This window comes from Phasianus colchicus, chromosome 1, assembly GCF_987193195.1.
Source record: "Phasianus colchicus chromosome 1, bPhaCol1.hap1.1, whole genome shotgun sequence".
Classification (NCBI taxonomy): Eukaryota; Metazoa; Chordata; class Aves; order Galliformes; family Phasianidae; genus Phasianus; species Phasianus colchicus.
In genome coordinates this window covers 63,133,944-63,157,603 of record NC_143436.1, presented here as the reverse complement: position 1 = coordinate 63,157,603, position 23,660 = coordinate 63,133,944, and the positions used below count along the sequence as shown (strand labels likewise).

Genomic DNA, 23,660 nt, shown 5'->3' with positions numbered 1-23,660 from the left:
TGCTTCCCTCCCACATTCAGGGATGAATGTGCTATGAGGACATTATTTACTTGGTGAATTAAGCAATCTGAGTTACGAGAAAATTTTCACACAAGCTATGAAACTTGTGTAAATTTCCAATTAACACAACTCCGATTAGCAACCAGTCTTTCCAACCCATTCTTCTGCCACTGAACAAAGCAATTCAAATTCTGCAATTCAGATAAAAAATGATGCATATATGCAAAGCCTTTTCTTTCAGACAACTAAGCAAAAAGAGTAGCAAAAGAACCCAGTCTACATCGAACGCTTACTTACTCCCCAGTTCGACCAACTTCCAGCTTTTTACACGCCTTTGCCATCACCATCATCCAGTATTTCTTATGCAACGCTAAAAGGCTAAATCCATACAGATAGCAAAATAAATTGACAACTCACTTGGAAAGACTTGACAAGTTCTGCCTGCAGTATGATCTGCTGATCATGTCTGTAGCGAATGAATCAGTGCAAACTGCTGCCAGCTCCAGGGAGAAAATGGACAGATGATCAGGGCGTGGAATGAGATAATAAAAATGCCATTATCCTTTTAGGCATGCGAGACTCATTGGATGCTCTTTCCACCCCACAGGTTAACCATTTGGCCGGTCCTGCCACTCCCGTAATGACACTCTCTATTTGCCTATTGTGAGGCTCATTATCTATCCCGTATCCTCCTCCCCTTCCTCACCCCCCTCTGCTCCGAGATCATATGATTATTAGCTTTTGTGCTGTATTCTCTCTAATAGATGCTCTCTGGCTGGACCTCCAGTAACAGAAATTCCTGCAGATTTCTCAGCTGCTCAACTTGATTGACCAGTGCATGCTCCCCATCCAACTTTCACAAAAAAGTGCTTCTGTTTCAGCAAGTCGGTCCAAGCATGGAGCAGCCTGAGTGCTGCGCAGATCTGCCCTCACAAGTATTTGCTTGTAGGGAAGTCGCATTCCAGCCTGCAGAGAAATGATGAGGGGAGAAGACCCGAATATAAAACAATGGTCCAGGAAACAGTCCTCCCTTTTCATCATAAATCACTGCTTGAACATAACGCAGGCACTTGCATCCAGTCTGACTTGAGAAAGGTCACGCTGGATAAGGTAGCTCAAAAGACTAGAGGGTGACTGCCAAGCAGGAACAAATCCAGGGAAGTGGGAAGTAGCTGCAAGTTCAACGGCAGTTAGGATAAAATCATCTCGTCTTTAGCAATGGGATTAAAAACAGGTCTGGAGCCAAATCAGTCCTAACAGACTCTCCTCATTGTTCTTCCATCTAATCCAGTGAATGAAGCAGAAAACAGAAATGCAAACAAAGTAATTTAAATGGAGGCACCACCGGTTCCTGTGATTTCACTTGCTTGGCTCTCATACCTCTTCGAGCCCTCATATTGCGAGTAAACTAAAACAGCTTACTGTGCAGTCCTGCAGCCATTCCACCCCAGGCTGGGATCTTGTTAAACTTCATAAATTACAGGGGTGGGTGTGGATGGATTAATTCTCCAAAGGGAAATCTGTCCTGTAAGCTTGCCCTTCTGTGGGAGAGAGTGAGCATGCTCAGCAGGTGGCACTCTTCTCTTGGAGTGAGCTGAGGCAGCCCTCTTCCAGAGTCCATGGAGGATGGAAGGTTTCTGTGCAAGAAACCTACAACTGCACTTGGCACAGGGCACTGATGCACAAGTACTGCAGCCAATTTATTTTTAGTACTTTTTTTTTCCCCAAAAAACTTCTCTGCAGTTTCCCGGAGATTACTTCTGTGAAAAAGGTAGTTTTGTGCTTTACAAATAAGCAAAGGATTCTCATGCAAAGGCTCAGCTTTTTCACACACTTAGGAACAGGTCTGCCATACTCCAAGAAATGGCTGTAGTTTCATGTGCATTATCTGATGACTCAGCCCCTTGATCTAGAGTATGTTTAAAAATAAAACTTGCTTTATCTGTCTTTCAGTGTATAAAATCCAGAGGAATTCTGGGCTGAAGCAAGAAAAAGCCTACACTAGTGAATGAAAATGGAGAAAAATGTGAATTTTATTTTTGTGACGGTAGAAAGATCTGCAAATGAGATGAGATTACAGCAGGTAGTCCCACTCCAATTCTTTTACCTTGTCCTCAAGTGAAGGAGACATGTAAGGCAATGTGAAAGTGTAGAGTTCTTGTAAAATGCTGGTGAAAAGGGATTCTCCTGAGAAGACTCTTGGGAAAGGCATTTCATGATTGAGGAATTACAGAAGCAAAATTCTTCCCTCTAGAAGTGCATTAGTTAAACAGAGATGGTATCACTGTTCTGCCAAAATATACATTTTAATCAGATGCCAGATTCAAGAGATGATGTTTATGAGACTGCAGACTAGGCTCCAAAGCAGCCCTACAGATTTCTAATAGAGGTCTGTATTTACGGACCTATTTAATGTGTCATGGAAACAGACAAATTTTGTTTTGAGTGGGTTCTAAACACTTTTCAATCCACTCTGGATTATTGGGGTTATTGCACATGGCTCACAAACAAAACAGCTTTCACATGGGATACAAATAAGTGCAAACTGATTAGCTGCTAAAATCTTACAGTACTTCTTCAAAGAAGAAATATTCCCTGACTGGACATGGGCCTGAGTAACCTTCTCTAGGTGGCCCTGCTTGAGCAGGGGTTGGATCAAGTGGCCTCCAGGAGCCCCTCCCTAGCTTGACCACTGTGATTCTGTGAACAGTACCAGATTATTCTTCTTAACATCCCACTGTCACTATTGCCATGCAAATTCTGGCTATGTGTGGCAAATTCAACCTATTTATTGGGTCATTATGAGCAGGAGAAGCCTTTTGCACTTATAGTAAACTCCAGAATGGTTTTAAACCACCCTCCTTAGACTAGCACAGACAGAAGAATTCCAATTAAAATCCCAAATAATGTTTTGAATTAGAAAAGTCTGGAGGAGCACTTCCTGTCTAGATGAATCACAGTGATTTACATAGCCTATTTTTGACTTGAAGCAAGACTTCTAACACAAAATAGGGTCCTCTTGCTTATAGTTTCTAACTCTACAGCACTACTGAGAACTGATGGCTTTTGTCTATTGAATTCTTAAGCAATCAGCGCTAACCACATAAGTGTAGTCTCAACTTATGTGCCTCCTTTGCCTACAGATGAAAAACTGAACATAATAAGGCAAGAAAAACTCCAGTCCCAAACTGTAGCAGTCTCTCTGCCCAACTGGTTGTAGCATTCATTTGTAAAAGGTACTCTTGTCAGCAAGTGCTTGAAAAACTTGCAGGTTCGCATACCAAGTATTGGCTTTGAATTCAACAGCACTGGTGTTGATTATTTTTTTCCACCCAGAAATTTTAATAAGCAAGACTTACCACATGTGCAAAGTCTCAAGACCCAGCATGCAATTCTAGACACAGGCCTGTTAAGTCTACTGCATACAGGCAATGAACGTGCTGGCAAATGGGGCTGGGCTAACCTGTGCCTACTGTCATAACATTGCACTGGTGAGTGGCCAAGACCGTTGTTTAAGTTTTAAGGCCCTTTTTAGCTGAGGAATATCACTGTTTTAACATGGACATTTTGTAATTCAGTTTGCAGAACAAAGGAGCAATCACCACGGACAACACATGTAATACTAACCATTCACATTCAGTTGGGTGCAGACTCAACAGCTCTATAAATTTACAGCAATGCTGAACTGATTCTCCTGAAAGAGACTGACACTGAATCAAGATTTTGCCATGCTTGCAAACACCTTTAAAAGAAGGGGTGGAGGAGTTGATCCTTGCACTTAATAATTACATTATAATAAGTCAAATATTTGTTATTTACTTTCTTCGGTAACTTAACTGAGAGGGATGTATAATCTCTCTTGTGGCCCTGAGGTTGCCCATGTTGCATATGGAGCAGCAAGAGACAAATTACCTTCCCTTAGAACATTTTGAATATTCACATGGGCATCTAAAGGATGAAAGGTGACAGGGTGATAAAGGTGACAGGGCATGCATGTCTCACAACCTGTTTTCTTTGTATGTTCTGATGTTTGTGAGATGATTACTTGCTCTAGAAGCCAAGTTTTTTCTGAGTGAGAAAACAAAAAGAAAAAAAAGGTAAACACAAACAAAACTAGAGCACTTGAAAGGAGTCATTCACACCAATGAATTCAAGCCAAATAGCTCTGTGAGAGTCAAGGCTCATATGTTACAACAAACTACAAGGCCTTTCATAGCTTGTCAACATTAAGCCTAGCAAAATGAGGAGGAGGAAGGAGATGTGAGAGCTTTCCAAAAGGAAATTATTACTGGGAAGTTCCAACATCTCATACTAACAATAGGAATGTCCAGAGGTCATCCAGAGAGCCACTTCACATTTTGTTTGTTATTCTTACTTTAACCATTCCTGCATGTGAGGCAGAGTTTTCAGTGGGCTGATCTCAATAACCCTTGGATCCTTTTCCTTCTGAGACTAGAATGTATTTAGAATCTGACAAAGGCACATGCATACCCTGGACCATGACTTCCCATATGTAGCCTATTCCTCTGCATCTGCTGACAGTGGATTCCGTCTTTCACTGCTCTGCCCACTATTCTCGTTCTGTAAGTCTAATACTCCTAGGTTTCTATAGCTGTTTGTTAGTTCTTTCCCTAGTCGAGGCAGTTTTAAAACAGGAAGGCAAACAACTTGCAGAAATACACCTGATTTGTTTCAGTGACAGCAAACAGCTCACCGTGCACATCCCTCCTTTTGTGCCCCTAGTCTGAAATAAGCAGGTAGACTTGCAGAGATCTTTGCAAAGCTACTGGCATTTTGCAAGAGAAACAGAACTCTGTTTTTCATGAAAATCCATTCTAATGACATCAACATCTGCTCCTTGTTTAAAGAATATTTTTAACTGTTCCCTCTCTGGGAAAATGAAAGATGTCACAGTGTCTTTCATGTTCTTACAGAGCAGAAAAACTGTTGGCTTTTTTAAGGTCTGTTCTGAAATGCCCCAACAGTTTCCTGCAGGGAATTCAGTGTATGCATCTCACAGGGCAAAAGGATCTGTATTCATCCTCCTCTAAGACTTCACTTTAGGACACTGGCATGTGAGCAGAGATTTGATTTAACAGATGAACAACACTTGGCATATTAACTCATCGGCAGTAGGTAAAGTCTGGCAACCCATACTTAGGTCTTGGAGGAAATCTCTTGAGTACTCATAAAAATAAGACTATGCTCTACATTATCAAATAATGCTGAATTGTCTCTTTACAGTTGTTTATTCCGGTCCAGTTTTAAATATCTTAAGTAATGGAGAATTGCATTTCTCAGTGGGAAGGCTTCTGCAGTCTGACAAAGTTCACTAATAAGAAGCCATACTACAGCTATGACATCTATTTCTCCTTTTTTTTTTTTTTTTTCAAATGGTAAGTCGTCGTTATTTCTACCTGGATGCTTATGGAAACTGCAGCAATGCCAGAAATTTGAATGTACTTAGTGGAACCTGCAAATAATACTTAACCTAGCCACAAAAGTGGATATATATATTCAAATGCATACTCAAACTGTAATCTGTAGTCTTGGTTTTGGGTATACGCAGGTGCAAATCATGGAAGCACATGCATACAGAGTTTGCATGTTCACATAGACACATTACCATGTAGCTAATGACTTAGCAGGCAACAGAACTATTTGCATAGGCAAATTCTACAGTATTGGAAACATAAACCTGAACATCAAAATGCGACAGCCTGAAGCCTCTGAAGTGTTAAATACTTGCAATAATGTATTTCCAGGTACTGAAGACCCATCTAGAATCCATGTGAGGGAAGCATTCACAAAGCTGTCTTTAACTTTTCCCAGTGCTCCCGCACTGCCACTCCTGAGTGACAGGCTCTGTCCCCCATCCCTGAGCCATCCTTCAGAGAAGCCCATTTTTCTCCAGCCTCCAGCAGCAGTGCAGGGCAGGGCCTGTTTCCCCACTCACTTCCGTGTCCGTATCATTGTTCTTTACAAAGTTTCAGGGAAGCCTGCCAATTCTCACAGAGATAAAAAGCAATACATTATTTTGGCTGGCAAATTTTAAAATTTGCTGGCTCTCATTTATACCTGAACTGTAGTGTGCTTGGAGCAGTAACTGCTATTAATAAATTTCAGCTTTCACAGGGAGAAGAATAATATTCAAATCCCAGAAAGTTGTGATTGGTCTTGTAGGACTTCTGCTTGCAGCCATGTATTATAGTACTTGCAGAATCCACAAAACAGAAAGCTGAAAAAACTGTCAGTAGAGTCAATACAAGATCTCTTCACCTCAACTGTTGCTGACAATAGTTAATTTCAATAACACTTTCAACAACAGTTTGGATATAAAATTATTCACCTTATTTTTAATACACTAACAGCCATGCTCTGAACATATTAATCGCTTATTAGCCCCAAAACCCAGAAAGAGGCACAATGTGGTAGATGAGATACAAGCATACAGAATATGCTGTATCCACTTGTCTAGCCAAAGGAATTTACAGCCTTGACTCTTCTTCTGAGTGGGGATGGGTTGATGCGCATGCCTTAACAGATGTGCCAGTGAACAACAGGAAAGCTGGGGAAGGTAAAGCATAGGACCTGTTCACCCTTGTATGTCACCACAGTCAGTGAGAGTATCTGCTCTCACTTCAGTCTGAAGCCATGGTCTGAGTCCAAGCTTTGGGTTTGGTCCTTCTTTGCTGGAATAGTTTATATAAATGAGTGCACAGGCAGACACACGCACAGCTCTGGAAAGGGAAGAGCATTTCCTGCTGGGTCAATTTATGGAGACGTTCCTGTACCAAGAGCTCCTGTCTTATTATTCTCTAAATTTTACTCGTGAACAGCATCCAAGCCCTGGTCCAGACCTCAGCTTCACAAACAACCCAATAAACTCTGCTAGCAAAGCTATCCACTGTAGCCACTGACTGTTCAACAACTTATGCCACTTGAACAGCTCAGAGGCATTTAAAATGAAAAACTTAGACTCAAAATATTCAGCCTGGGCCTTCCTTGTCCCTGAACTTACTTTAAATGTATTAAAATGGAGCCTCAGACCAGGACTGTTCTTCACGCAGATTAACGATCAGTTAAATTCCTGGCTGGATGTCTTGTTCATTTTTAATATCTGGTAATGGCCCTTAGGTGTTTTGGAATGGACTTTATTTCACTAGCTGCACGGGGATTACCGACTAACCGGATGCTCCCAGGAACCCTCAGAGAGCAAACAGTGTCAGTTTATTTAATAACTTTCAAAGTGAAACTAAAATCTTGTCCAAATCATGTCTCCTCTGATTTAATTAAAATGCACCACACATACTGCACTGCTCTGTTAATCATTAACAAAGTTAATTGAAGACAGAAGATGTGTCTTTTCTTTTCTTTCGTTCAAAAGCCTCCAGCCAGTGGAAAACTTCAAAAAGCATTCCCAAAAAAGACCAGTACAGTATGATTTTTGTTAGAATGGCCAATACGTCAGTATGGTTTTTTCCTCTTCTTCTGTATTTCTGACTCCTATAGGAATGTTAAAAGAGAGCGGTTTTTTTTCCTTGCTTGGCAAAATACCTTTCCCAAATTTTCTAAATATTGCATGGTATTTGCGTCAGTATGACAGTCATTGGGTTTGACAGGAATCAGATTGCTAAATCCACAGAAAAATGCTTTGGAAATTAGAGGCTAGTTATACATTAAATTCCATTCAAATCCACTTCAGCAAACTGGCAAGGAGTGGATCTGAACCATCTCTATTATCCATTCACTGCTGTGGTTCACAAGAGGTTTCTCAAGCACAGTAACCTCGAGGCCAACTTTTAGACTGACTCACACAAGACTCCTGCGTCTGATAAACTTGATAAGCTCTCCTGTCTCCATCCATTTTCACTTTCCAAGATGACCTAGCAGCTCATGAAACATATTCTCCCAGTGCAGCAAGCCTTTCCATCTTCTTCCAGGAAGGAATCAAATAGGAAATGAAACAATGTTAGAAGGATAATACTTTGAGGACTATTCAAGAAACAAAGTGCATCCAGCATCTATCTTTCGAACAATTCTCCTTTTTTTTTGGAGGAGGTGAGTAAAAAAAAAAAAAAGCTTCATTCTTCACTGTCTTCAGGTCTTAGGAAATCTATACAAATGCTTCCAGTCTCATCGGTACAGTTGTTATCTAATGGGATTTCCCTCTTGAAAGCAACAAAGGGTCAAGGCTGAACACTTCCACAAGGCCTGTCATATCAGGTCAGGACAGCACTCCATCAAGGCTGGATTCTTCCCTCCAGCTATGGCTCATACCTAATGGTTTAGAGTAAAGCAGTAGGAAAAGGAAAAAAAAAAAGGCAAATCACACTGCACCTGGTCCACTGAGCAAAGCTCTCCCTACGCAGTAAAATTCCTCTGTGCCTCCTGCAGGCAGGCAGCTGGGGCTCTGCCATATGCACTCCAGAGATTTTGAAAATAAATACATAAATAAATAAAACTAATTTGTTGCAGGATAATACACATAAAAGGACGCTAAGCAGCTAAAATGAAATCATCATAACGTTCAGTATTTGCATCACAGCATGCACATCAGGACATAATGATCTGGGGACTTAAATAAGTCCAGTATAAGAAAAAAAACAAGTGTATTTTCCTCAGCACCACCCAGCACATCGTTGCCAGTCAGCACCATGGATGGGAACTCTTGGATAACAGACCCAAATGCTTTAGCATCTGAGCTGTTTGCCAGTCAGGTAGCAGAGCATGAGGAAAGCCACACATCTGCTTTCCTCATGCTCTGGATCTGCTCGGTCCACTGGAGCCTCCAGGATGTGTACATAGCATTGTATTCCCTGGAGAGCATAAAACGGTGAGCCACACAATAGGCAGGCTCACGTGAAGGAAGAAGAGGGGCTGTAATCCCTCATACTCGACTGGGCTTGTTTTCTTAATTTTCTATGTCTGCTTTGGTTTTCATTTGTAAAAATTTTATAAGTTAAGGCATCCATGAAGAAATGCGTTTGTAAACAAACATCTGGGTGGTACTCTTATAATAGAGGTTGTCACAATTCTTTACTATTACTTATGGACTTAGGCAAGCTTCTCCTCCAGTCCAATGCCCGCAGTTAAAATCTGAAGCAGCACTGTGCAAGTAACAGGTGAAGTCCCTTATCTGCAGGACCACAATGTGAGCATGTTTCTCTGACACATCAGGGTCACATCCCCTCCTTCAAAGTCTAACCATCAACTCAACACTCAAGAGATCTGTTGAAATTGAGGTCATATGATGAGGGTAACCTTGGAAACACTTGAGCCACAATGGGGTGACAACATTCTCACCTCTTCTCTTCAGTGGGTGTTACACACAAGCTTACCACATGCCTAGTTAAGCATCCAAGCAGTTTTGCAGGAAGCTAAGTAATAAAATGAGAAAAGGCTTAGAGATCTGAGAGCAGAGAAAGCAAATGTGTTCTTCTGTGTTTGTTAGCACTTGTAGCACAGTATTCATTATGTATGAAAAGACACCATCCACAAACTTACACTAGCCAGAGAAGTTTTTTGCTACAAGAAAGTGGAGAAGGGACCTCAACCTCAACTGTTCTTTCACTAGACAACACAAAACATCTCCCCTTTGCTATTACTATACTCAGGGAAGCCCTTGGCAGTCCCTGCTGGATGGGACACTTACAACCTACGCAATCTGCCACCAACCAGTACTCTCCCTTTCCCATTCTGTTCCTGATATTAAGACTGAAAAATTGTCCAGAAGTGACAAAACAGAAATTTAACATTTTCCCCAAACTTGTCTTCAAGGAGATTTCAATAACACAGCTATCAAAAGAGTCCTTAATAGCAAATTCAGGAGTAAAGCTTGCAGAGATAATTGTCAGTCACAGGCCACAAAGAAAACTCATGATCATTTTCTAATGGCAAACCTTCCTTCAGATCTGAAAAAAACAGCAATCAGATTTCTAAAGCTGTAGCTATAGCTCCACAGTGATGTTTTGTGCACTGAGAGATGGCTTCAGAACATCACGTTTTATGAATAAACTTTATGAGATGGGAAGGAGTCCAGGAGCTCCTTTTCCATGGGCTCTTCTGGGGTTTAGACGTTCTGTAGGGATTCATGCGCATGCAGTACTATAACCTTCTTTCTGGAACGAGTAATTATAACAGGAACATACCCTTCCAGTTTAAACAACATCCGTTCTGAAAGTGAACGTTTTCTGTCACTTCAAAGTGCAGACAGCTGGAGACAAACCAGTTCTTAGAGTACCATCTTTGCATTTACAAAGGGACAAAACTTCAGTTTTAAATACATCTGAGCTGGTGCCAATGTTTCAAACAAAAAACATCTTCATCAAAATGAGAAAAAAAATAGCAGAATTGACAATCTTGTGCTTTAAAAAAAAAAATCTGGAAAGAAACTTGACTGACACTTAAAGGTTTTTATAGAGAGATAATTACCAAATCTCTCTAAAATGGCCACTAGAAATTTTAACTCTCTAAAGCTCTTGAGAACTATTAAAATCATGTTTCCACTAAACATTTCAGGAGAACATAAAAGAGAGAAATCGGAAGTATTTTCAGAAACTTGGCAGAGTTTCAAACATCTGTAATACTTGAGAACAACCTTTTTTTCACAAAAAAAAAAAAGGTTTGCAGATTTTCCATCAACATTAATTCATTTGCTCTGAAAATGTTGTGAAACTCTGATCTTAAAAAAAAAAAAAGGAAGACTTCAGGATTTGGTTGAGTAGAAAGCAGAAAATCCCATCAGCTTCAAATGCCAAAAAATTCAAATGCCTAAAATTCAAATGGAAGCATTAAACTGAATTAATCACACTCTGCCAACAAGTAAGATAACAAACTATTGATAAGATATCCTGCGATAAAACTCAGATCTTTTTTAATGTCAGATCTCTTGAAAAGACTGTTTCAGGCTCTAATAAGATAGATGCTATCTCAGCAAGGGCTTCTAAAGCCTCCAAAGTGCTCTGAAACCAATCAAGGATCTTTGGGCTTTCCCAGTGTGTTTAGAAGAAGGAAGGGGAGCCAAGATACATACTACTGATATTCTCATTAAAACCACGAAGAACACAGATACTCGTGCAAAGTACACTACATAATCAAAGTCAAACAGCTCTTGGGTGGGTGCTTAATGGGTTCCCGCCTTGGCACAGGATTTAGAACAGGAAAGTAACTCCTTCTTCACGCTGTGTGGCTCTGCCCTGGCTCTGGCAGCCTGCCTTAGGTGGTCATTGTAGATGCTGCCCAAGGGACACCCTGCTCCCTTCCTCCTCACCCACCATGCATCCCAGCCACCCTCCTGTATGTGCAAAGAGGAGCTGGCAGTGGCACATGCAGCCCAAGGGAAAGGAAAACAACATGTCGAGCCCTCATAAGGGAAGCACGGCATTTCTGCAGCCAAGGCAAATGGGAAATGTGCAGCTGTGTGGGCTTCTTTTCCAACTGTTCAGGCTTCTTTTCCTGTGCCATGGCTCCACAGGCCTTGAACCTGCCCTAATGGAGCCATCAGGTTGGAAAGGACCAACAGCAGGTTCTACTTCATTCAAACACCATCATGAGTAAAGACTCAAAGACTCCTTCAGCGTCACTTAATAGGATTTAAATGAACAACAGCAACACTAAGGATCCTAGATCCTATATATAAACATCTGGCTAGACTTGAATCCAAATAATAGTAAACAGCAGACATTCTGGGAGAGAATGCAAGAAATTAAAAAAAAAAAAAAAAGAAACTTCATATGATCCTTTACCAGTATTTTATCCTTATCAGTATTATTTAAACATGTATTCCTTTTAAACATAATGCCTTCCCAAAACCCAGCTTCATCCACATTCTTACATTTGAATCCTAAGTTCATTTTTTGAAAATGCAATTCTCAAAAAACAAAATTTAGACAATATATCTCTCAAATAACACAAATTATATAGTATTTTCTTTCTCCGTTCTTCCTTAGGAGGGAAAATATGAGCCATAGTAATTCCCAGACTGAAGAATATTTTTATATTTACGTTGTTATAATTTACAAAATCAAAATAGGAATGTTATTTGAAACATTATAATCTTTTCTGTTGTTGTTGGTTTCTTTTTTTCCTCTAAGATCTTTCTGAGAAAAAAAAATCATCCCTACTAAGATGTGACATTCAAAATTTCAGGGATAAAAAAATTCTTCAGAGAAAGTCAAGGGAAATTGATTCATCTCGGAAGATAAGCTTGATCCTTGACTGTGACCTCGCTACTCATGATGCACATGACAAAGCTTAAGAGGGTAAATGTGATTCTCAGAGGAGTACAGTGCATTTTTGTTTTTAGAAACTCTACATTTAATTGAAATGAGAGATAAAGAAAATGATCTTTTGATGAACAGGGACTGGCTTTAGGCATTTTCTTATCAAGATGGCCATGTTCAGAACCCACCCACCAACATAACAGAAACCACAGTTGGCAAAGGCTACATGCAAAGGCATTTCCTGAGTTCTAACTTTCTAGCAGAGGGCCAGATGCTTCATGATCCTTCCTTAAAAGCGCAGTTAAAGAAGTGGGTGTACAGAGCCTTGCCTAATCTTGCATGTTCTATGTAAAGACCAGGCAGTATCCCAACCACATGCTTGACATCAAAGAGGCAGTGGTCCATTGCTGTGTTCTCAGGAGTTCCCTGTTCCATTGAAGAGTGAACCAAGAGTCTACATTTTCTACCCCATCACCTTATAAGCTTCTGTTTACAACCTAAAACTGCTAAATTAAGTAGTGATTATCGTGGTTCCCTCCCCTGTGATGTGCCAAAATTCCACAATAAAAGGAAGAGCAAACATTATTATAAAAAGTAAACAGCAGCTAAGGGCCTAGAGTGAGGACTGTGGTTTACTTCTAACCTACACCATGGTCTACCTACACCACTTCCAACAAGTTACTTCCAGCTTTCTCTCCTATTATCTCTAGCATATAATAGGAGAATTACCTGTGTGAAATTCTCCAAAAGCTCTTACCTCCCTTAGAAGTGAGAGACTTCTAGGAGGACTTAGAGCCTTGTAAAAAGACTGTCCAAAACTTTCTACAGGAAAAAAATAATAATAATAAAAAATTAAAAAAAATTGATAGTTCTTTAAAAAAAAAAATTGAAAAAAAATCAGCCCCTGCCCTACAAAACAACCAGAGAAAGAATAGACTATCAATTTTGAGCTTTTTGATACTGAATAAAGAAAGGCAGCTTTTAAACAGAGGTAAAAATAGACTACACTCAAGTGCAATTTGCATGTGAAACTACAAGGCAGATCAGAAACAAATCCATAGTGTGGCTGGCTAGAGATGTAACAAACTCTGCCCACACGTGTACATGATTCATACTTACAATACTATCCCATGTACACATATTACACTATGTCAATCTGCAATATGCCATTCTACATGTCTGCCTACAAATATCAAGCATAGAGAGAAGGAGAAAAGCATGTTATGTTAAGAGTACAGCTTGAACAAGCCCAAATCAGATTCCCAGAGCATCCTTAATTCTGCTATCTTGAGCCTGTGCATTACAGTCTTTTGTGACCTGGACCTGAGCAAGGCCTTTGACATGGTCCCCCATCACATCCTCATCTCCAAACTGGAGGGAGGTGGATTTGACGGGTGGACAACTAGATGGATAAGCAATTGGTTGAAAGGCCGCAGACAGAGGGTGGTGGTCAATGGCTCTATGTCCAGGTGGAGGCCGGTAACGAGCGGTGTCCCTCAAGGGTCTGTCTTGGGACCGGTGCTCTTTAACATCTTTATTAATGACATCGATGAGGGAATGGAGTGCACCCTCAGCAAGTTTGCTGATGACACCAAGCTGAGTGGTGCAGTCGATACGGTGGAGGGAATGGAGGCCATTCAGAGGGACCTTGACAGGCTGGAAAGCTGGGCTCGGGTGAACCTAATGAGGTTCAATAAGGCAAAGTGCAAGGTTTTGCACTTGGGCCGGAAGAACCCCAGGCACCTGTACAGGCTGGGGGGAGTTGTCCTTGAGAGCAGCTCGGCAGAGAAAGACCTAGGGGTCCTGATAGATGAGAAACTTAACATGAGCCAGCAGTGCGCTCTGGCAGCCCGGAAAGCAAATGGGATCCTGGGCTCCATCAGGAGAGGGGTGGTCAGCAGGGATAGGGAGGTGATTGTCCCTCTCTACTCTGCTCTTGTGAGGCCCCATCTGGAGTACTGTGTTCAAGTGTGGAGCCCTCAGTACAAAAAAGACATGGAGATTTTGGAAAGGGTCCAGAGGAGGGCCACGAAGATGATCAGGGGGCTGGAGCACCTCCCCTATGAGGACAGGCTGAGGGAGTTGGGTTTGTTCAGCCTGGAGAAGAGAAGGTTGCAGGGCGACCTCATTGCAGCCTTTCAATATCTGAAGGGAACTTACTCCCAGGAGGGGAGTAAACTCTTCATAAGGGCTGATAATAGCAGGACACGGGGAAATGGTTTTAAGTTAAAAGAGGGAAGATTTAGGTTGGATGTTAGGGGGAAGTTTTTTACTAGGAGGGTGGTTAGGTCCTGGAACAGGCTGCCCAGGGATGTTGTGGATGCCCCGTCCTTGGAGGTGTTCAAGACCAGGTTGGACGAGGCTCTGGGCAACCTGATCTAGTAAAGGTGTATGTTTGGTGGCCCTGCTAGGCAGGGGGGTTGGAACTACATGATCCTTGAGGTCCCCTCCAACCCAGGTCATTCTGTGATTCTGTGATTCTGTGATTCTGTGACCTGGTGAATCCATCTGTAAGCAGTGTGATGAACTAGAATCACGATAACGGAAATTCATTGCCATGGACCTTTTCTCTATACATTGCCTTTCTATGGCAGTGTCTTGTAGGGCAGTTCTTTCACAGAAATTACCCTAAATCAGCAGCATTTAATCTCCAAGTAAGGTAACTAGGAACTCTGCATGAGAAAAGCCATTATATCGTCCCATCTTTTTGAATCCATCTAAACACAAAGATCTTGGCTGCATATGGTCAAAGTCAAGCAGAGAACTCTACAGGCAATTTCCTGCATTGAATAGGTGACTTAAGCATTGCCTGTGGGTCCTCAGCTGTGGTAATCATGCAGCTGAAGCAGGATTAAAACAAACAGGACCAAGATCTAAACAATAAGCATAATCAGACATATCTTTGGTACCATATGTTAAGAACCACTCCATTGGCTTTCTCATAAGAGACCGAGACTTATCATATCAATTCAGAAATTATTTTCAGTAAATCCAACCTCATTATTTAAAATTAGGCTAAACATTCAGTTGTATTTAAAACTCTCTGTTTTATCTTTCTTCACTTGTTAACAGCTTACTTACAAAGATAGGTTGGAAAAAGACGTTGCTTGAGTAAATCAAAGCATATTACCATCTATTCCCTGCTATTTGGTGAGCCTCTTCTCCAAAATTGTAAGTTGGGTGACTGTATTTCTAATCCACTTTTCCACAAAGTGACATAAGCTGCCAGTAAGATGTCATGCCCTATTCCTACATGTGCACTTCTGTAACTGTCAACAGCCTCTTTCAAGAAGAACATACCTAGTGCAGGTAAAACAGCAACAACTAATCATCTCACAACACACAGTATTTTATTTGGACTATTTACTAGCTGAAGAAATTTACAACGATAAAATGTGAGGGTTCCCTCCTATCCCGCCCTCACACCCCCATACACATTGTTACTCCTGAAGCCGGATGATAAATGTACCCAGAAGAAATATTCTGAGAAGTGCACTCAAACCTGTCATCTCAAATTGATGGCTGTGTTCATTCCCTTTCTTGTACCTGCACCAGAAAGAAGACAATCAATTCATAACAACCACAGCTCTGGTGACAATACACAAAACAGAGCAGAGACCACTATGCCTTCCCCTTGTCATTTTGGTTCTCTTTTTGGCTAAAATACTAGCCAGACAAACAGAACAGTTTATGATGGACCAGCAGATATTATTTTATTCTTGTTTTTTTCCAACATCTGCCCTACTCTGATTTTGATTCCAGTCATATTATAGCATGGAAGAAGAAGAAAAGGAAAAAAAAAAAAAGGAAAAAAGAAAAAGGAAAAAAAAAAAAAAGGAAGCAACAGTTAAACAAAGTACTTAGCAAAACATTTGGACTCAGGCTCTCAGTCGTGCCCTTTAAACCATTATGTTAAAAATGTTTATGCAGCAGGAGCATTTCTCCTACACACAAAAAATCTTGAAAAACAGGAAAAGGAAATTAATGCTTCCTTCAAAATTAACCATTACTGGTATAGTCTTTAGTCTGCTACTGTGATACTCTACTGTGCCTTTACCTTTGTCTGTATCTATAAGATTCTGCATTGAATATTAAAGTCATGAGCTATCCAAAAGTTTCAAAGGGAGAATAAAGACAAGCATCTTCTCTGATGTAAAACATTTTTTAAATCATTTTTAAATTACCATCAAATTACACTGAACATTTGAAACAAACAAACAAAAAAAAATATTGACATCAAGATAATAATTTCGGAATTTAACACAGAATTTTAAGAAATTTGCAATCTCTCACCTGTGCATTCAGATGGCACAGCTATCATCAACACAGACCAGTCAGTAAAGTTTCTTTTGCTTACTCAGTGTTTCTAATCTATCAGCTTCCATCCATCTCACAGCATGCAATCACCTTGCTGTACTATAGAGAAGATTCTCCACACCCCTCCTGGCAATTCCATGCAGTGCTAGAAATCATATAGAATCATAGAATCATAAAATGGCCTGGATTGAAAAGGACAACAATGATCATCTAGTTTCAACCCCCCTGCCACAGGCAGGGTCACCAACCACCAGACCAGGCTGCCCAGAGCCACATCCAGCCTGGCCTTGTATTCCTCCACAGATGGGGAATCCACAACCTCCTTGGGCAACCTGTTCCAGTGTATCACCAGTCTCTGTGTGAAAAACTTCCTAATATCTAAACTCAACCTCCCCTGTCTCGGTTTAAAACCATTCTCCCTTGTCCTATCACTGTCCATCCTTGTAAACAGTTATTCACCCTCCTGTTTATACACTCCCCTGAAATACTGGAAGGCCACAATGAGGTCTCCCTGGAGCCTTCTCTTCTCCAAGCTAAACAAGCCCTGTTCCCCCAGCCTTTCTTCATAGGATATATGATGTATGTGACCCCTATACTTGCATTAATGGAATTAAAACTGTGACAAGTTTGATCAAAACAGGCTGAACAGGCTAAGATTTAACTCTAATCTTCTGCAGATTTCCTGCAGAAATGCAAGGGGACATTACAAACCTACTCAGCCTCCATCATAGTAAAGCTCTTCAAAACCCCGCTTAAATCCTGTGGACAGCCATTCAAGTGCTATAGCCTGCATAGGTCAGCTGGAAGCTGCCACAGAAATTTTGAAGTCATCCTTCACTAAGGAAAGTGTGGTAATGATATTGTCATTTCACAACACACTGCAATCCAAAGATGCACATGTCTACTGCTATTAAAATGCTGCTATTTTTACATGAGTAGAAGGTTCAGTTTGGATCAGGAGCAGCAATGGAAGACTTCTAGCAGAGTTCTAGACAGTGCTGAAGGAATCAAAGACAACATGGTGTGCATGGAATGGAAAGGATTGTAGAGATAGCTCCTCAAGCTACTACAGATCATCCTAAAGAGACCACTAAAATTAAAATTATCCATTAAAATACTTCTCTTTCACCCTACAGACTGGGCACAGGAGAATATCTGTAACAAAAATTCTTACCCATGTGTTAAATCGACCATTACTTGCCCTAATTGCTCTCCTAAGAACTCTAACCAAGAGGTTTGATAATGCACGGGCTGTATTTTGCAAGCTTCTATGTGTCTGCTCAAGTCTCCTTTAGTGAAGAGCTACACAACAATGTCCCTGAGAAAGATCAAGCCAAATTAAATCTTTATGCAGTGTCACTGATGACAGTGTCTCCATTCAATCATGTCCTGCATTCAGTTCATGGAGGGTAGCCCATACACAGCAGATGAGTGGATATGGCTCTTTGTTTGAAATGTATTTTTCAATACTGAAGACTGAGTTGTGTCATCTTGTCCAGAGAACCATGCCTCACCTGAACAGGAGGTCCCTTTAGCAACAGGTTTGTCTTTCTCTGAAACTGTACTAAATTACTAAATTTGTTGTCCTGTTGTTGTTTGGCATTCTCTGTAAATAGTCTCAACCTTTCTACTTTCAAAGACAAAACACATTTCCAGGCTCTCTGGATAGAGGAGAAAGACTACCAGATATAGAAAAATATGAACAAAATGACACGTTTCACAGCTAGCGAGGTAGTCAGTTTGATGGCTTTCCCAAGATTACTATTCTTCCCCTTAAAGTCACATTAAAGCTTTTCTTCTGATGTAAATACTGGTATAAAGGCTGAAAACTATAAATGTAGGACTGGGCTGCTGAGACAGTGGGGAGGAAATAGAGGAAGCACATGAAATGAAGGCACAGAACATCTCAGAAGACTCTATGCCCTACACACTTGTAGACATTCTACTTTTTAATTCCATGCTACTTTGGTTTAAAAGTGCCTAAGAATGTATGCAAAACAGTAATATTAAAAAAAATCTGCCACTACAATATTGTCTCTCACTTTAAAACAACATGTCTTTTGCTTCCATCTTGCAAGTAAAAAAAAAAATTGAAGATACAAACAGCTCAACACAATGGGCCTAAAAATAGCCCCATCATTCATGGATCAAGTCTTACAAGTTATGTGTGCAGTAGCAAAATTCTGCAAAAAAAAAAAAGTCCTGCTGGGGCATTTTCATTTCCATGAGTGCAATACTACTAAGTGAGATGGATTTTGTTATGATTACTGTGACCTTGTATGTTATATAACTGCAGCCTGGGAGGGATTTTATTGTTGAAAAAAATTCATATAAAAAAAAAAAATAAGCTACTAATGTTCATGACAGAAGGGGGAAATTTGATCTTGTCACATTCTAGACCACAGAGAAAGGAGTAAAATCCTAAAATTTAATGTAGCCACAGTTTTATCAGATAAGAAAGGCAAGGTAACTGCAAAAGAAATCATTTGACTAAATCCAATAAAGTGAGAATGTGAGAAACTTGGTGGTCTCCAGCCAGATTTTAGTGGACACATTACACCTGGCATCCATGAGAGCTAACTCAGCAAAGCTGCCTCTCTGTCAAGACTATGGCACATGCAGAAAAATTTCATGACGCTCCTTGTGCCTTTTTCTTGAGAGTATTCAGCATGGCTGCAGTCCACCAGCTTTCTCCTTGCTGATTCTGACAGTTTCTGGCCTCGCTGCTGGAATAGCACAGCCAGTGCTGATCCTGGAGCAAGAAATGAAGCTGAGTCCACTGTTTGCTGCTCCCCACAGGTTTTGCCCATCCAGGGCAAGAGTCCCCCAGGGGCTGAGCTTATAGCATGCTCATCAGCTCTACTCCCTAGGCTCTTGTGGTTTCTTGATGGCTTTCAGCAAAGATCTCCCAGGACTACAGAAACCTGCCTGTGTAAGGTCATCAGCTGCCTCTGGACAGGAGACCTCGGTCCTTTGGCCTGGCTACTTGATGTTTACCACAGTTTCTCCAGCAAGGCCTGTCTGAGCACCCAACTTCTCTCGAGCCAGGAAATAGACAGCATGTTTCCCTAACGTTTACAACTGTTTTGAAGGTTGTATTTTCTATTTAGCAGTAATGTTTAATAACCTCTTATCTTCTGGGAAACAGCTTTATATGTGGGAAACTAAACCCTGATCTTTATGAACGTCACACTGCTCACTTGGCAAGCTTTCAAGCCAAGGTGCAGTCTGCACTAAAAAGCTCTTCCATCCTCCAAGCTTCTTCTCTCACACTGTCAGTAATGCAGGCAGCTGCCATCCCTTTTGTCAGGGGTGTCAGAGTTCCAGAACTGCAGGGCATGTGCACACATCTACCTACATATTGATGCAACAAATGCAAACACAGTATCCAACCTGACAGCAGCATGAGCTGTCAAAAACGCAAAAACTACTCCCACAAAGCCAACGGCACTGTTTGTCAAATAGGGCAGGCAGTTCATAGGCCACAGATCCTACCTGTCCTCATCACCTCCACAGAGGAGGAGAAGAGCCTTGAAACATCAATTTTTCACCTTCAAAATAACCAGAGGCCAAAAGGATGCTCTGCAGCTGACAGCAGCAGGAGAGCATGGGTGACACTGTCGGGAGCACATGCAGATCTGCTTCTGCAAAGCCACTGTAGAGATCGACAGAGGTTTCAGAGAGTATCACGAGGCACTTCTCTCTTTTTCTGTTTATTGAAATACCTTTAAAAATCTGCCTGTCTGGGCAGGATATATCTCATATGACAACAAGCGTGAAATGAGTTCATACTGATCAACTTTGGCTTCACTTGCAAAGCTACCTAACTTCCATTAGCTGTGAGGTTTAAGATTAAAAACAGTATATATATTTTCTTTCTAAGGAAAAAAATAATGTAAATTGGCTGCACAACTGCTCACAGCTCAGCTATGAGCTCCTCTCAAAGGCTACACAGTAAGTTGTGTCAACCTATACCTGCAATGAATTAGGCCCAAAGTCTACACAGCACTTACTCTCAACATTTGACTATTGCGTAGATCACAGTTATTTATTGAGTCATGTAGGATTGGGCTTTGCTGGGAGCCATATTTTAAAGTTATAAGTACAGTTCAGCCTGACGCTACTTTTTTTTTTCTCTCTCTCCCTCAGCATTAGCTTGAGTATTGGTACAAGTAGCAGCTCATACAAACTTGCCAAAAAAAAGTGGAATACTTTCCATGGGAGTATAAAATAGATTGGCCACTGTTATTCTAACAAGCGCATTAGTTCCATGTGCTAGAGAAATAAAGTGTTCATTCATTACCCAATTTGCGGTGACAGCTTAGTGAGATATCTCGTTTACATTCTGATAGCCTCCTGAAATGAACTGAATTCCCATACAGTCGCAAAAGGCCAAAGTTAGCATTTTCTTTAAAAAATAATAATAAACTCAAGTCTGCCTCTGGAGCAGATTTGCTCTAACCTTGAACCTTAAAAGAAATGAAAGGGAGAAAGTGCAAGGCTCACATCATAAGGGGGTGGGGAAAAGCTAATGGCACCAGGAATGGAAAATGTGGGCATTAAAAGAATTTCCTATTCTAAACAGCATGCAAAGTTAAAAATACCTTCTCTTGAGATTATCCTCAGCATAAATACTCACCACAGCTATTTTTAGCTGTCTTGTAGCCTATGACAAAGATTTTTATTCCAACAAAGGAGCTGTACACCAATGCACGACCTGTTTAAAGAACTATTAAAATGGAAAATAAACCACTCTTGCATCAGCTAGCCATATTGGTACCTGTTTCCAATGACATCTAAACACAGCTTTTCTGGATACTGACAACTGGCCATTAAATACTAAAGAGACGGAAAGGAAAAAAAAAAATTGTATTTATCACAAGCCAAAGACCCACTGTCATAAAAGCCAGTGTCAGAGTTCCTGCAAAGAAGAGCTGAAATAAAGAGTGTGCAAGCTACTCAGCACCTCTGTGCAGAAAGTGCCTGGGACAAACCAGGAAAAGACCATGCCGAGACTCCCAGTCAAGCCATGTGCCATGTCCCATACTGCTGGGAAACTACCCAGAGCAGAGTGACACGGACAGGGTTTACTGGGAACCCATCAGACAGGAAAATCTTTAAAACTTTATCCAGTTTCCCATTCTTTGACGTTTTTTTTTTCCACTACTGTTGGCCTTTTGGGAAATGTGGGAAGCCTGTTTAAAAGAAAATGGACCACAAAGCACCATACATCTTCAGAAAGTGAAAGACATCTATGCAGTAAGTAAGCAACTCCTGGCACACATGGAGAACTTCAACCTGTTTTGAGGCATTTGACATTCAGAATAGAATGGGAACAGAGAGAAGCAAAGCAGATAGGGTTGGCATGCAGCACTTGAAAGAAAGATCACTTCCAGTAGTCACCAATATATATCCCTACTGTCTTGTTTGCCTTCAAATTTGAATTAGTCTAAACACTTTCTAAAAAGTAATTAATTTGGAAATATACTGTTGAAATCCATGGAAGATTTTGCAGAGATACCTCATGGTATCAGAGAGTAGGTACTGCCAAGCTCTTTCTAGGGCAGAGTAGACCGGTGATATGAATGGAGGAAAAGGCCAGTGCTCTCACCACATATATATAGTAAAGTGTATGTGTCCCACCAGATGGGTCTAACAGTATGACCAACAGCCCACTGTATACTCTCCCAGGAATTACATTTTTTATTTCTACCTCCAGTCTTACGGCACCAGTTGCATCTTGGGGTCCAAAGGGTCGGCATCAGAGATCCTGTTTTCTCCCTTCTTAGATCTCCCTATGAAATCCATCTTCTAATGTGTCTGGATCACATATGCTAATGACTCCATAGCTAATCAACTGAGTTGTTACTTGTAATTGCCTCACTCTTACTGAATGTTCAGCACTTCTCCATCAGCCATACTCACTCTCCAAGAATTTCAGACAAGAGGCCTTCTCTTCACTGTACATGCATAAAGGAATTTGGGGTATAGTACTGATCATGAAGTTCAAGTAATGTATATTTTTAAGCTCAGCTTCGGTTTGGCTTGGGTCTGGTTTCTTCAATTCAAGTTAAGATTTGAATTAAAAAGAGACATTTTAAATTAATGATTTGTACTGAGTTTCATTTCAAGAAAAGAATAACAGCTTAAACTAATTTTAAGTTCAGATTCAGTTCAAATCTCTGGTGCTGGTTTCTAACTTGTGAATCCAGATAGTTAGTAATGAAACACCATCAAATGTAAAATTAAGTATAGCAGAAAAAGAGGGGTTACTAAGGATGATTTAATTAACACAGAGAGAACCCAAGCACCAAAATGATTCATGTTGTAGCAGCACATATTTCATAGTGATAACATCTTCCCTGTCCTCTCCTCCAGAAACAGAGCATTTTGCCCTCTCTCAGGACATGCTGTTAGTCAGTATTACTATGCAAGGCCTCTACCCATATTTCTTAATGGCACAGTTTACCACTTCAGAGAGTTTTCTCCACCTGGAGAAAACTGGAGTTGCTCACTGTTACCTTGCAGGAAATGGAGAACTTTCCCTCCTCCCCCATTTTCATTTGTGAAAAAGGGTTCAAGATAGCTTTTCCAGTTTTGAGTACTCTTTTCTATCTCCCAGACACCAAAATCTCCTACTATTACATGGCTTGATGGAAAAAAACAATGTACTTCCATCCCTTCTTTCTTTTTTTCTTTATTTAAAGGATGAAATCAATAAGAATTTTGTCCATAGAAGGAATAGCAAACAGAAACCTTTGCCTGAATGCTAAGAGTCTTACACGTAACTTTCCGTGGAAGCAGAGGGAAGTTAGCACAGCAAAATAAACTGTTTTGAGACATGGAATTTTAATGGCAGTTTAATCTATTGCACACAGTTTAGCGACGTAATGAGAAGCCTATAAACCACACAAGTGCTACAGACTGACATGACATTTCAGTCATAGTATATGGTTTTACACAAAGCAGCAACCATTGCTGGATAGTACAGTACATTCTGTTCTACCAATGGCAACTCAACAGCATCATCTACATCTGACTCTCATTCTTTCTGGTATTCAGTATTATGGCTTTTAGAATAGTATAATAACCATTATTCCACCCCCTCCCCAATTCTGT

General features: G+C 40.7%; 1 protein-coding gene across 6 annotated transcripts in view; it reads right to left on the bottom strand.

Moving 5' to 3' along the window:
* Nucleotides 1-23,660, bottom strand: part of CALD1 (caldesmon 1) — a 185,767-nt gene that overhangs the window by 55,074 nt on the left and 107,033 nt on the right. Inside the window, exon 1 of one of the 6 annotated variants that reach the window (XM_031589917.2) lies at nt 418-708. The exons of the other annotated variants lie outside the window; for them this stretch is intronic. Within the exon in view, the coding sequence (XP_031445777.1) occupies nt 418-464 (47 nt within the window). The 5' untranslated portion in view covers nt 465-708. Of the gene's footprint in view, nt 1-417; nt 709-23,660 lie in introns of those variants that run through there. 6 annotated transcript variants of the gene reach the window in all.